The following is a 15510-nucleotide window of genomic DNA, read 5'->3' on the forward strand; positions in this document are numbered from 1 at the left end:
TTGTATAATTCATCTGGTGTATGAATAATATGTGATATAAGTTGTGGTCTGGCAAAGGTTTGTGTTAATTTGTTAATCATTATTAGCCTCCAAACAACTATTAACTATTACAAACTAAACCTTTGGGAACTAATAACAGCTCTCACTTTCTCTAATGTGCTTGAAGATTTTTATTTCATTCCAGTGTTTTATTAATATATTAGCTTATATTTCGTCACTGGATAAACAAAACATTCTAAATGATGGATATGAAATACAACACAGACACATGGGGCAAAAATGTAAATCATCATCAAAAAGCCTCCAGAGAAGTTTGCCGCGTTTTCCTGAAATCTCACGAGGAAGACCAGCTTTCATCGGTTTCATCAGAGCTCTGAAACCGTTGCCATGACAACTTATTCCCAAGACATACACTGTAAAATGCAGCATCTTGCCTGCCAAGGACATAAAAATATCAGGTGCCTTTGGGAACCAGCGCAAACATCTGCCAGATGACAACGAGATAACAACAACTCTGTCTCTCTTTCACTCTCAATATCATGCTCCCACACACGTGCAGGAACAATAAACATAAAGAATGTCTGAGGCATGTCCATTGTGTGTTGGGTAAAGCCTGCAGTTCATTCAGATGTATGACTCATTTTTTATTATTAATTCAGATGTGCTGAATAGCTGATTCACTGATCGTATGCTATAAGGCTGACTTGCTCAGATCTGATTCAGAGCACTTCACAAACATCAATCATAAAAAAAAAACATGAATATACAAATAATGACAGGAAACGACATTAATAATATTCAAATTATTCATATTCAAAACAATATTATTATGTGCCACATTATTAAAAATATGTTGGTGACTGTTTTCATCATCCAAATGAACTAACAAAACATACATTTGCTGCATATTTTGAAATATTGTGAAGAACCTGTAATAGCATCAAATAAATGAGCGTTTTGTGAATTGTTGTTTACAATTAAAATACAAATAATTTACGAACAAGCGGTAAGGTCATACATTTCTTGTTCCAAAAGCATACTCCCTTGTTAGTAATAGCACACTTAAAACACCCTTGCCTCTGGCTTTGATAAGTTCAATGTTGTCTAATCACAGAATAATTTCATCTGATTGACTGATTCCTGGCATAAATCTACTCTACTTCTAACTGTACATCGACATTCCTTAACTCGTTTATCAGCGTTCGCCTATAAGGTACAATACCCAGATCTTGGCAGTCCTGATACATTTACATCAGGCATAAAACAAACAGGCCAATCTGATAATTGTCCGAACCAGACTGGCCATTAATTGCCATGTACAGAATGCATAAAAGTCTATTGACTGACCACATTTGGCTGACACTTTTATAAAAAAAAAATCTACTTTGCATTGAAAGTAGGTATATATTTGATTCGTTTTTGCATTCCCTGCAATTGAAACCATGACCTTGGCTTTGCTAGAGCCCTGCTATTTGAGCTACAGCCTACAGCAAATACAGTACACATTACAACAGCTAAAGCCCACTATAAAAGTCTGACAGGACCAAACTAATGCTCAACATGTAACACTAAATCATCTAGCATCTTAAGTGCCGTCACTCAGACCTCCTGATCAGAATGATGTTATCGGCCTTGTGTGTCTTATCGCAAAGCAGCATGGGCACATAAATAAAGAAAAGCATTTGCTTCGTGATGTATTCTCTTTAATGTCCTCCCGGAGTGATCAATTTGTGACTTTGTAACACGCCCGCGGCTGGGAAGGCATCTCACGGCGCGTGGCACAGCAGTGTTGCAGTCAGAGGAGCTGTCGATCAATGGCTACATGCAAGACGCCTGGAATGACTGCACATGTTTTCCCTAGGGTGACCAAATTTAGTCGCTTCGGTTTGATAAAGGCCTATCGCTAATAACGCTAAACTAAAACCAAGGAATATAATTCAATCGAAAATACTGTCAGATATAGGCTATAGACAACCAGTTGCCTCTCGTTTGTTTCAATAGTTACTGAGCATTGTGATCAGCTTTCAGCCTTTTAGCAGAAGTGACATACAAAAGCATTTCGTGGTTCAAATAATGTCAATTCTAACAAAGACAAATCCTTTAAAAATCTAAACATGTGCCATATTATTATCTTTTTAAACATGTTTTATAAATTATTATTTATTTATTTTAATTTCTTAAAATACTATAGTTTAGCCTGAAACATAAACATTCTGAATTTATGACAAGTGCTGTAACATCAAGTAAAATGTATAGGCTACACCGATCTAAAGAAGTCTTCTCTGTTTTATGTTTTTTTCTTGTCACATGGCAAAATGGCTACCTCCATGTCGGTTAATCACTCGGTTAAGCATAATGACTTGGATTTGGAGGAAAAATGTTTTCAAAAGTTAATACATAGCCTATTTATATATTTGCTTCACTGCTTGTTTTCAAAAAATAACAAAATATTACGTCAAACTATTTATTCAAAAATATCCTTCTGTTCCTTCACCTTAGTCTATATATATATATATATATAGCCTATATATATATATTTAATGAACTGTATTTTTTATGTATTTTTTTAATTAGACCTAACTCATAACATCAACTCAAGAACACTTTAATATAGACAGGCTATTCTTATCCAATGCAACATGTGCTTGGATATGTTATGTTACGGATAGTGAATATCAGGGCTAAAGACAGAGCTGCCACGTGTGTTCATAACTCACCCTTGCATATTTCGAAGAATACGGATCTTCAAACAGCGCCCAAACACGACGCTGCCAACGTTGCCACAACCCTGCACCTTTGGGATCAGGCGAGTCGCCGAGGGAAAGGCGTTTAGTCATCTCAAGTTCATCGTCTCCATCCCCTGGATCACCCAAAACTTCTGTGTCCATATCATCGTTCCCCATTTCAGGTGGCCCTCCACCGAAACTGTCCAGCGCTTCTTCGGCCTCCCGGTGCTGCCGGTACGTCATCCAGCAGCAGGGCTCCACATCTGTCTCATCGATGCCCCAGAAGGCCAACTCTTCCTCATAAAGAGGGCCACAAACATCAGCGGGACAATGCAGCTTGCCAGTCCTATAATAATTGAGAATGTGTGCAAAAACTCCGGGGTGGCGGTCAAAGAAAAACTCGTCGACCTGGGCGTCATAGTCAAAGTGACTGTGGGCATCAGGCTCGGCGAGCCACGCTAAACGAGTGCCGGGGAGAGTGCGCAGGGTGCTGCGGTAGGTCTGGTGTCGAATCCCTCCCACGTTAATCACAACACGGTCTTTCTCGTCGCCCTGGCCCATCTCGTCCTTTAGGCATATCTCGAGCCCGGGCCAGGAATTAAAACGCTGAAAGACCCGGAGGATACATGTGCGCAATTGATAGGCAACTGAAAAAGAAGACTGGGATAAATAAACGCAGAAAAGAAGGTGCGCAAAGGCAAGTCATCTGCAGGAAATCGGTGCATGAGCGTTTAATGTTCTTGTCAGGTGAATAAGAGATTGCCTCCAGATGCCAAGAGAAAATAAGGATGTTAAACAAACAAAATGCATGCAGAGGATGTCATAAATCTGCGCTCCACACCATCAGGTCCAGATGAGGTGCGAGGTTATTGGCTTGTGGTGCACCGCTGGTGGCAGAGTAATGCGTGTGTGTGTGTGTGTGTGTGTGTGTGTGTGTGTGTGGTTCTGAACGGACAGCTCCAGGGCGCACGTTTTCCCTCCTCTTTCCAAAACGAAACACATGCACTGCCCAGATTCCCAGTAGACTCCTCAAATCCGACAAAGTGGAGGGATCGAGGCTACACAGAAACGGTCACATTTTAAGCGGTTTTTCGATCTGACATCAGTCGTTTTCTTCAAAGCATGTCCAGATGCCCACAACCAGAAGCCGTTTGTTGACAATCACGACAGACATCACATCTAGAAAATGTTTTGCCACTGGATATGAAGCTATACTTGCACAGGAGACGTCAGGTTTGAAGTGGAAGAGGAGGGGTCCTTTAAAAATCTTTTTTTTGACTCCACAATGTCCAGTTTGGCGAGGTCCTCCGGTGTTTGTTCGGAAGTGATTGGTCGTATCCTCTTTATTTTCACCATATGAATATGTTCAGTCTCCTTTTCCGCGCGTGCCTGTCGATGAGAGTGGAGAGAGACTCGTCATTCCTGCGGAGAGACAACATGAGCCTTCTCTAGAGCCCACCGACGCGCATGCGCAATTGCCGAGTCGACGCGTGCACGAGATCAGATATTGGGATTGTTTCTGACGGTGGAAAGCTCGATTCAGAACGACAGACAATATAATTGAGAAGACAACGCTTGCAAAAGAGCTGCGCCATGCTGTGCTTTCCCTCATCATCCTGTGTCCGCAGGTTTCATGAGATGTGTGGCTAGCTGTTGCCTACATACTGCAGCTAACACAAAACATATTTGCTAAATTGAAAATACAGAAAATAAATAATATTAAGTGTGATATAGGGTCAGAAATCAAATAGGGTTTGGGGCAAAAATTATGACACCCCCCAGATATTTAAATTTGGGGGTAAATATAGAGAATTGTATTTGTTATAATATTTGATTATTCTAAGATTATTAAGTTATTGGTTTAGAAGTGCTTCTGAAGACACTGTATACATAGCTGTCAGATACCTGAATTCACTGTTGTTGAGAGTACAATATATCTAATATGAAGTGTGTTTTCATGAATAAAAATAAAATAAAATCAGCTCTGAAAACACGGAATGTGAAATAAACAACAATTGCATCGAAATGAACTGTATATGTGTAACTGTGACTGACAAATTATTATTGCTAATTTATAATAATAATTTAGAAGTCCATTTTTTATTATTTATTTGCAGATAGACTGTATTTAAAGTTAATTTGATTTTTGGTTGTATGAAAATGCCCTTGCATAGACAAAAAAAATTTGATAATAAAAAAGTTAATTTCTAACACTAAATTGAATGTTTGGTTGCACTTTATTTACTTACATGTACTTACAGTGTACTTGCCTAAGAAAGTATTGGGTAATATAAACTACATGGGTTAAGTTTAGGGGTAGGTTGAGGGTTACCTAGTTATTACCCTGTTATTGCAATTACTATAATAAGTACATAGTATGGGGAACAGGACTGTAAAATAAAGTGCTACCTGTTTATTAATATGTATCAGAATATCAGTCCATCAGATGTCAGATAACTGTTCAGTCCTTGTAATCTTTGAAAAGCATTAAAACATAACTTCAAATCATGTAATATTATTTTTCACAAAGTGCATAATTTGATCTAACTTATTATGACTATAGGCCTGTTTTCAGTTCATATTTTGCTGTTATTCCTGACAATTTAAAGGCAGATTACAGTATGCTTCGTCTCAGAAAACACATAATGGGATTTATCCTAAATTATCCTGTTCTGGTGAAGAAGAAAAGCAATTAGGCTTCAAAGGATAGATAATGTCCACTCACACTGGGCTTTTGGTGCGTGGTCCCATGGGCATCACCTCCACTGTCAGAAACCCATTAACCCATTAGTAGCATTCGTCTACTGCTTGTACAGCAATTAAAGTAAAAGTAGGCCAATGCGTTATATAAAAATAAATATTTAATAAAATGTTATAATAAAAACCGTATAGCATATTCTAAGCCTATAGGCTGAAGGCTATATCTTTACTAATTTTGATTTACCAACTTTTCTACTGGTCACTATGTGAACAGATAATATATATCGAAATATTAGTGACATCTAGCGGCAGAAAGTGGTCTTTATTTTATTTTTTTTTATTTTTTTTGTAGTCTCCACAAAGTTTTTCTTCATATGCGCAAAACATGGTGCTGCAGCTGCCTGCTAACTGCTGAAAATGTTCGCAATTATAGCACTTTATAGCATTTTATCATTATGTTTATAATAATTATTATATGAGAGTTACCAATTTTACGTGAGAAAATAACAGTTATCTTTGTCTTGCTCCTAAACAAAAAAGGCTATCATACTGTGGTGACGATTAGTGCATCCAGATTTATAATTTTCACAGTTTAAAATCTCTGAAGCTCTGTTTCATTTTCCGCCACAAGGTGGAGACATGCGCTCATTTTGGATGAGTGAGACGCAAATCCTGTAATCTGCCATTTATACCCGTGGCCTGTATTCAAAGGGCATCGTTATTTTTAACATCCCAAATCGATTTTAAAATAGGTGTGACTAAAACGCATCAGAGGATAAAAGAGCACTGCTTTTGAGCAGTATTAATAAGAAATCAAAACAAAGAAAAAATCGAAATGTTCAGAAATGAACCAGATCTGACAGCTTATGTATTTTCAACGAGTGTACTCAGTATATTTATTTATTTATTTAGTACCGAATATTTTTTGTACGGTCTCTATTGTGTTATTTGGCCGTGTTTAGGGGGACTCTCTAAGGGGGAGGAAACTGGGTGTTGCCCTTTTTACGTCGCCTGAATCCAAGCAGCAACACACACAGACACGGACGGAGATTGGAGTTCAGTCTGCGCGAGCACTGCGTAACGGCGGCTTCATCGAGACACTTCTTCGTTAACCGGCTTAAAAAAACATCCTCAAAAACCGACACCATGGGCGGCGGCGTTGAAGGCTGCACGAAATGTATTAAATACATGCTCTTCTTCTTCAATTTCATCTTCTGGGTAAGTGGTCATTCATTCTGTGCGATGTTCCTGTTTCTGGCCTGAGAAACCGCCATTGTTTTGTTTTATTATTATTATTATTAAGAGGACTGTTTATCCTTCATGTTTTCCGTAATGAACAGGAATTTAATTCGCAGACTTGCGCCGCTAATTTTGAGTAACTTCAGGTAACGTTAGGCTGTGACTAATTCGATGAACATGAATTTGTTTAAATACAGATGTTTTATGTAGAAGACACAAGTCAAGATTGTAGAACCGCTAAGACAAAATGATAAAGTCAGTTCGCTGTAAAAAGCTATAATAGGAGCTCTTTTTTCGACCTCAGAGCGAAATAACGGACATGGGGCGGAGGAGTCCATCAACAACAAGACTTCATCACAGCTGTCGTCTATTAAAACTCCCCACAAAGACTTGTCTTATGTTTATTATGCCTGTCAAACTTGTTTTTAATTTCACAAAACTACGCTACTAACTAATAGTTTCCAATTCACACTTGGCGACACATTGAAGGAATAAAATAGCGCAGTAATAAATTGGCGTTGTCTGGTCCCTCCCACTCGCTGTAGTTTGGAAAAGAATCTGGAAAAGTAAATGGTACTAAAATATTCCACCATAGCAAGATTCTGTTGAAAGTTGTTGCTCATCGTGCAGATGTGTAATAGTCACATTAGTCATTGCCTGTGTCTTCATTAATTTCTAAGTGTTTTTTTTTGTTTTTTTTTACTCGTTTCCTTTTAGGAACTTACTCTTACCAAACAGTCTAAATGGAAATCATTCACACATGTGTAGGCCTACAGTGTTCCATCGTATGTCTCATCTACAGCTCTTTAAGTTGTTAGTCAAGCATTCACATTGTCCTCTCAAAATGGCTGGTAGTTTAATCAGGTCTCAATTTACATTTTACATTTAGTCTCTTGGCTGGTTAGCTTATTTCTAAACCAAAAAATAAGAACATTGCGTAACTGCATTAATGATTACGTAAGAAAGTAGGTTTATACGTGCTAAAACTAAATTTGTCTTCTTTTCTTCCCAGAAAGTGGCTTCATGAACAATACAACAGGAATTCAATACAGTTGCAGTGTTTAGGCCCGTTCACACCAAGGATGATAACTATAACTATAAAGTTGCTTGTAATAGTTGTTCTAGTTCAATTCTATATTCTATAACGATAACGACACAGAGGAACGATACTGTTTAAAAAGATTTCAGAACGATTTTTTCCCCCAGCCGATTAATGATGAAAACATTGAGAGCCAATCAGAATCCACCTGCCTTTAAAGAGCTTGAACATTTAAAGCGGCATACACAAAACTGCAGTGCACACTTGGGATAAAGAAAACGTTATTGTCCGTTGGTGTGGATGCAAATATTGTTATCGTTATAGTTATCTTTAAGGTTATTGCTCTTGGCATGAATGGGCCTTTAGGCACATTGGGAAACTAAATCTTGTAGCCACTGAGATGAAACAAGAAACCAACATCAACCATAAAACAGAAGCATATTTTCCTGCTGGTTAATGGGTTTAAAACCCACACTAATTTCTTTACGGGCCCAACAGGTGGTGAGACCACTCATGTGTGAATGAACATTTCAAAACAGCATAATGGCTTCTTACTTTGAAGAATTTTGCTTTGAGAATTGAGCCATAGAGACGGTGTTGGAAAAATACCTATAAAGAAGGTGTTAGATCTAAGAGTCCATTGCCAAACCCATACAGGATGAGTTTGACAGTAAGTTGTGGTTAATGCAGAATGGGTGTGGGGGTTTGACAGAATGTCTGGGCCTTCTTCTGTGCCTCATGCTTTGACATGCCAAGCATTCTACAACCACCTCACACTGGGTCATGGGTCAAAAATAGAACCCGCACCGGACTGCTGGCAACAGACGGGAGAGGTTTGAAGGGTGCCCTATTTCTAAGACCCTTACACAGGTTGATAATAGTGTGTGAGAGATAGGGAGAAGTGTGCGTGGGAGGGCGGATGAAAATACATCATGTGGCAGGAAATATTAAGCAACATGATGGTGTAAAAATTTGTTTTACTCAACCCAGGGTTCTATTTGTGTTCTCTTGACAACCCACTTATAAAAGGTGACAATTCTTTAATTCGAGTTAAATAGCTTTATGTATGAAGGCCGTTGTATATGGAAGGCATTTTCTGCCAATTTTGAATAAATCAATTAAATGAGAAAAATGAAAACTAAAACCAGATGCATGATATCATCCCTGTCAAATTGAAAAATAAAATGCAATTGGTGATTTGACATTTCATTTTCACTACAATCTGGAAGCAAGACTCTCAAAAGGCAAACGTGAAAAAGATACTGCTAATACATTTTTTACAAAGCTTTTTATTAATGCTCATGCAATAATAGTGACACAATTCAAATTAAAATGTAAAGTTTAGTTTTCATTTTGTTTCCTCTTTTATTTCACAGTTATCGTTTTCATTTTCAAAGTCAGCCTGTATGCAGATTCTATGTTAATGAGTGGGCGGGGCTTATTCAAGTAACGGAGTGTCTGAAATAACGTTCGAACCGGAAAACAGGTATGAGCATTTCCGGTTTTCAGTTCCGTACGCATCTGCAGCAGTAGGTGATCTCTGAGGTAACTTATTTTTCGCTTTTTTAGAAAACAAATCTTATTTCTGTTTTAATTAAAATGTCACGAATGCTTAAAGGTATAGCGGACGATTTTCCCGAATTTTAGAAAAGAACCGCCCTCTCCACTTTTTGAAAAAATGCACATGCGCAACACTCTACCTGCTCCCGAGAGGGAACGCCTATTAAACGCTAGCATCGCTAATCATAGCTTACATAAACTTTTACTAGCAGTGATTTTAAATGGATTTCTCCAAATAGCATGCCAAACTTTACCTGTTTGAGTAGAAACTTCGTGACTGAGGCATTGAGGCATCAGTGGGAAGCCCAACCTGTGCTTTTAGCGCACGCCAGCGTGTGAAATATTCTCCCAAAAACACTTGTCTTGTTTCTTTCTTCAGAGGCCTTTCTCTTCTTGTCATACAATTCGTAGACACTTTTTCTCTTGCGACCCTCAGACATTTTGAAAAAACCCGGTGAGAACGGCGAGCTTCAATGAATGGCTGAAACCATAGCTCACCACACATATACACCTGAAAGTGCGCATGCGCAGAAAGGACGAGCATGTACGACGGCCTTACGTAAACATATCACCAGAATGATTGACACTTAGGTGGACCAATAGTATAGGCTACCCACCCGGAAAAAGAAAATCCTCCGCTATACCTTTAAGTATCAGAAAAAAAATTTTTTATATAAAAAATAAAATGCAGTCTTCATTTGATTGTTTTAATCATCTGCAAGCAAATATAGAAGGTTAAACTACTATGATAGCATACAAGCCTAAACTAACTTACTGATACACTGTAAAAAAATGCTAACCCTCCCAAATCAAAAATTTCAAGTGACCGATAACATCTAAATTTTTCAATTGGCCCAAGTGAAATTCTTGTTGCAATAGTCTGTTAACATTGGCTCAATGAGAAATAATATGTCAGACTAATTGAAAAATTTAGATGTTATCGGTCACTTGAAATTTTTGACTTGGGGATGTAATTTCTTTTTACAGTGTAGTTAGCTTACTCTACATCGGGTGCCATTAGCAAAAGCTACATACTAACTTACATACCTTCATAATCATGAATAAATGAGGAGCTGTAAAACTTAAATCCTTTATCTAACGGAGTACTCGGGGCTCTGGAAGTCCGTTTAGCAATACGATGTACATCTGAAATGGATAGAATGGGTAGCTCCTGTAAACACCGGCTATAAAAGGTCGCCATTCCTACGCTGTGTTTACCTCAGTAGCTGACGACCGGAAGTAGTTATATCTGTTTTGTAGAACCCGGAAGTATGTTGCGCACAACCCCTATTGAATGAGTGAGTGCGGAGTGCGTACAAGTTATTGAAACTACAATGTCGTGATCATATTGTCTTCGAGTCACGATAGCCAAAACTGTAAGCCAGCATTTGGAACAACAAGAACAGAACACCACAAACCAGACTGTCCAAGCGTCAAACCTAGCCCCTCAGTCTGGCTTCTTCGGTTGCCAGAGAAACTGTTCAGCGTATGTAGGCCATGTCACTAAGTTCACAAGGATTGTCCTCTATTATACTTTCCCTCAGGGACACACTTCCTTCCCTATCAGGAAGGTATTTCTCAAAATATTGATGTTTGCTCTGCATAAATGAAGTAAAACACTTAAAGTAGTAGAAAAACACTGAGAACGGGAGGGAAGACATTCATGTAGATAAAGTCTTGTGTTCTGTTGTTCCACCGAAAGACACTAGTTGGAACTCTTAACTCTTAAACTCTTAAAGGTGAACTATGCAGGGATTTTTTTAGCTTAATTGACCTTAACTGAACAGCTTCTGAGTCATTGGAATGGTTATATGACTTTTTTCAGGTTGAATGGTGGTCTTCTCATAGTGCCTGTGAGCGGAAAAACCACCCTTGCAATTTTGGGCCGGCTGGCCGCCGGCCTCAGCGTCAGGAAGTATCGCGTGATATCAGGTCTCGCGATGTAACAAATTGCTTTACGGCACTTCACACATACACTATCTAAACATTTATATGCTAGACTTCTGTGTATCATACATACCTCAGTGGACATGGCTCTGTGCGTTCGCTGGCTTCTTTGAAAACAAATGCACATGACCACGGGGAGAAGATGGGAGGGGGGAGAGTCGCCGACGAGTTTTGACGACAGTGTTGTCAAATATATATATACCGAAGCTGTAGGAGGAGCTCTATAGAGAAACCCGCGAGCCAAAAGAGCAAAAAACTGCATAGCGCTGCTTTAAATAGTATTTTATGTAATCGAGCTTACGCCAGCTAAACCTAGTAGAACACCAGTAGGTTTTTTGTACGTGTCTGGTGTGTGGCTGGGCAAAAAGGTTGTCCAATAGCAAGACGAGTTTCAATCAGTCCCCTTCAGCAACCTGGCAAAATAAAAAATTCCGTTGCTAAGGATTTGCTAAGTTGTTAGCAAATACCAAATTCCTGGTGGACAAAATGAAATCTACTTTTTTTTTTTAAGCTGTTTCACTTCGATAAATGTCACAACTTTTTGCACTTTTAGCAACAGATTAAACCTGTAGCATTTATTCACCAAGCATTTTTTGACTCACAATTCTGCAATGATTGAGTAGTCACTGTCCATGCTTTTTCTGTGTAAAAAGGCCATTTGATGTTTTAAAATTCACAATAAAATGACAAAAAAATATTGTAATTCAATCAATAAAAGTTTTTATGAGCATACTCAGCTTTTATTTGAAAGCATTGTAGCATGGATTGCAATATTATTGCCTGTAATAGCTTGTAATAGGGCCAAATATCCTGTATGACAAATAGATTATTATTAAATGAATCCTTGTGTTTGGCTCTACAAAATGAATGGCATTTCCTGCCTTTTTCTACATAAATTCAGTTAAAGTATGGAAACTGAGAAGGGAGGATGCCCCCAGATCGCCCCACAAGAATAATGGCTTATCCTGGTTATAACTCCCCCTGACACCTCTGGTCAACTGGAAACTCCTGTGTTTAGGGGAATCTCTGTTAACTGAGATATTCCCAAACTCCTTATGAGTGAATGTAATGTGGAATCCACCGAGAACGGGTTGCTTGAAGTGACAGAGCTTCTCCATGAACATCACTTTAGAACCTCTCCCTTTGGCTGGCCTCTGTTTACTCAGTTGCTAAGCAGCGGGGCTGCCTGAGCTCTGGAATGGGCCTATCTGGCCTTTGGAGGGAGACTGAGAAAGACAGAAAGAGAAATGGAAAGAACTTTTCTTCTCTGTGTTTAGCCACAGAGAGAATTCCTTGTGCAGAATTTGTTTATTATTCAGCATGCTAGTCTGCAAATTTAGGCAAATAATTTAAATATCCAAGAAAACCTTTTAGATAAAACATATGTTTGAACAGATTACATTTTGAATTTTAGTATTTTTTCCCCCCTATTTCTATTTAGCTTTAATTTATTTTAGTTTTAGTAATTTTAGTATTTCAATTTCAACAAGTTATTTCAGTTAGTTCCCAAGGCAACATTTCAAATTTTTAAGTTTTTAAAGTGTTTATCTACTATTTATATTTATTTTATTTTATATTATATTTATTTCAATTAACGAAAACAATCTTTTATCGTTTTAGTTTCCGTTCACAATACCAACAATGGTTATAAATGCTCAATTTATTTTGTAGAGGAGAGGCTGTGGTTTCTTTTTGACATCAACAGGTGTGAAAACCAGTAATGGTGGGGAAAAAAACATTTAGAGAGAAGAGAAAGTGCCCAGTGTTTCCCCTTGTGATCCTTTATAGGGGGGTATGGTGTGTAAGAACCTCACCAACAAATGCTTTTTGGTTTGACCTTAAGCAAATAACTGTGGCAATGCAGCTGTTCGCCTATGTAGAGCTGGTGCGAGAGTTGGATTCTTGATTGGAAAGGGGTAGCAGAATAAGAGAAAGGAAAGGAAGGAAGTACACATCTATTGTTTTCACAGCCAGAGCTGCGCGTTCTGCCCATCCCAGCATTCCTACTAATGGTCTTTGCTCTGTCTCACATTCCCGTTACTCTCCCCCGTGCGGTGTTGCCGGATCACCTTGCTTCTAACGGCACCCACCATGTTCTTGGCGGTCTCCAGTGCTTTTTATCTGCACTCTATATTCCTCCACTGAGCCTACGCATTCCTGACGAGATCCAGCTGTTCTCACAGGGCCCAGCTCTTGTCAGATTTGACAGTGATTTCGCTGTAAATAAAGTCGTATAAACAAAGCCAAATAAACCATTGCTGCAGTCGCCCCTCCCCCGCCTTAACTTTACCGCTTCTTATCCGCTTGCGCATACAATACCACACATTGTAGCGCTACTTTAAATGGTCTTCTCGACTGCCTACGCCCTCTTTGCTTTTCCCCCATTTTCTATCTCTCCCTCCCCCTTGCCGCAAGAGTCTCTCTTGTGAATATGCCATGTGTTTATGGGCCTCACTCAACTGAATGCTCATCACTGTGAGCCGTGTAAAGAAAAAGTGGGTTGAATCATAGGCTACTGCTGTGGCGTACAGTGATGTTTTGATATTCTTAACCCTCTGCACTGTGGGCCTCTAGATGGGGTCTGTAACAAGATCCCTCCCTCCCCCTGCCTCAGAGAATGTGTCTCTCTTTCTCTTTGTTGAATGGAAAATAGACTACAAGAGATAGATCCAAGGAGACTGACAAAATTCATCCACACACCACTTCACATCTAAATATGTAAATGCTTAAAGATAAAAAATAAAATAAAAAAAAAGACATGTATAAAGTTCACAAAAAGTCTTGCTGGTTTCTTTTGTGCATTTAATAACAGTGACCAAATGTGTTAAAGTTGCATACTTTCTCTCCCTTAGCTGGCTGGTTGTGTAATCTTGGGGGTTTCACTCTGGCTTCGTCATGACACTAAAACAAGCAGTCTTTTGGAACTGAGGTTTGAGGGCACAGAACCACCCAGCACCTTCTACATCAGTAAGTACATAACTTTTTCTCTTTGTTTCCCTCTTTACTCATTTAGTCTGGTTTTTTTATTTTTTTATCTCTCATTCCTCAGTTTCTCAACCCATCCATAAATCGCATCGCACAAAGTCTTCGACAAAGTCTTGAGTCTTGAGTGGTGCACACACACACACACACACACACACACACACACACACATATATATATATATATATATATATATATATATATATATATATATCATTTCTAATAAGTAGGGATGCACCGAAATGAAACCGAAAATGGCTTTTTTTCTAAATAATGATTAATTTCTCATTTAAATAGTTTTTTTATAATTGTATTATTATTAGACTTTTTAATTAAATTCAATAATTTTACTGAATCTGAATTTTAAAAATACAAGCCAATAAAATAAAATAACCACACTTTTATTTAAAGGAACACCAAAATTGGACAGAGAATATATTAAAATAATATTAAATATCAATATATTATTCTTCAATAATTGAAATATTCTAACTGATATTAATTATCAGATTTAATTAGGGCTGCACCCTACTAAAGATTTTTCTAGTCGACTAGTAGTCGTTCATTTAAGCCATTAGTCGACTAATAGCAGAATTGCCATAGGAACTCGCGTCATCGTTGAGGGAGGATAATGACCTACAATGGCAACATTTTTCACGATCACGACAGAAAATTTAAATACTGCCCTAAAGTCACTAGCAGAAAGGCAGCACGATGTAAACAAGCCAGACTAGAACTCAACACGTTGTGACAGCAGCTTCACATTCGCTCAATTCAGTAGAAAAATTGCTCCTCTTCATAACATAAGGATCACGTCCAACAAATGTTGTGATTTTCTGTTTATACCTTTCTAAACCAGCACAGTATGGACGTTTCTTCATCTTGTCCATTCTGCTTTTCACTTCCTGTTCTCCATCTGAATTTCACACGTCCTCAGAATCATGTGTCTACAAACTGCAATCTTATTTCTCATTTATGTGAGGCAAGTAGCTAATTACTAAGCAACCACTGAATGGAATAACACAAAATAAGCTCAGAATATCATCTTTTTAATGCATATAACCATTTTGATCAACTCTTAATTAATAATTAATTAATTAATTATCATATTTTTCAAAACTACTACCTTGATCAACACAAAATAGGTCTCATTTGAAAGCTTAGAGCCTGAACTTTACAATGAATGTAGCCAATTTGATTAGCTCCTACGTAGTTATTTGCTGATAAAAAAAAAGTTTTCATAATTTATGAAATACTTTTTTGTACTATGTACTGTAATATGTCAAAAACATCATACAGCTCAGATAGTCATGTGTC

General features: G+C 38.1%; 2 protein-coding genes and 1 long non-coding RNA gene across 6 annotated transcripts in view; 1 reads left to right on the forward strand and 2 right to left on the reverse strand.

The window, feature by feature from the left end:
* kcnc1a (potassium voltage-gated channel, Shaw-related subfamily, member 1a) overlaps positions 1–4491 on the reverse strand; it is a 59920-nt gene extending 55429 nt beyond the window's left edge. For 2 of the 4 annotated variants that reach the window (XM_082162270.1, XM_082162272.1), the window contains exon 1: positions 2718–4491. In XM_082162270.1, coding sequence (XP_082018396.1) covers positions 2718–3287 — 570 coding nt within the window. In that variant the 5' untranslated portion in view covers positions 3288–4491. The remainder of the gene's footprint in view (positions 1–2717) is intronic. The other 2 variants (XR_014203819.1, XM_082162271.1) reach the window with 2 other exon arrangements.
* Positions 4492–6439: 1948 nt separating this feature from the next.
* Positions 6440–15510, forward strand: part of cd81a (CD81 molecule a) — a 30341-nt gene continuing 21270 nt past the window's right edge. Inside the window, exons 1-2 of the mRNA XM_082162285.1 lie at positions 6440–6644; positions 14064–14178. Of these exons, the coding sequence (XP_082018411.1) occupies positions 6573–6644; positions 14064–14178 (187 nt within the window). The 5' untranslated portion in view covers positions 6440–6572. The remainder of the gene's footprint in view (positions 6645–14063; positions 14179–15510) is intronic.
* On the reverse strand, positions 8676–10248 carry LOC309493169. Its single transcript, XR_014203820.1, has 2 exons — positions 8940–10248; positions 8676–8868 (listed from the first exon to the last, which is right to left on the reverse strand). It is a non-coding gene; the product is annotated as an uncharacterized lncRNA (long non-coding RNA).

The sequence above is a fragment of the Leuciscus leuciscus genome, assembly GCF_965113295.1.
Source record: "Leuciscus leuciscus genome assembly, chromosome: 2".
Taxonomy (NCBI): Eukaryota; Metazoa; Chordata; class Actinopteri; order Cypriniformes; family Leuciscidae; genus Leuciscus; species Leuciscus leuciscus.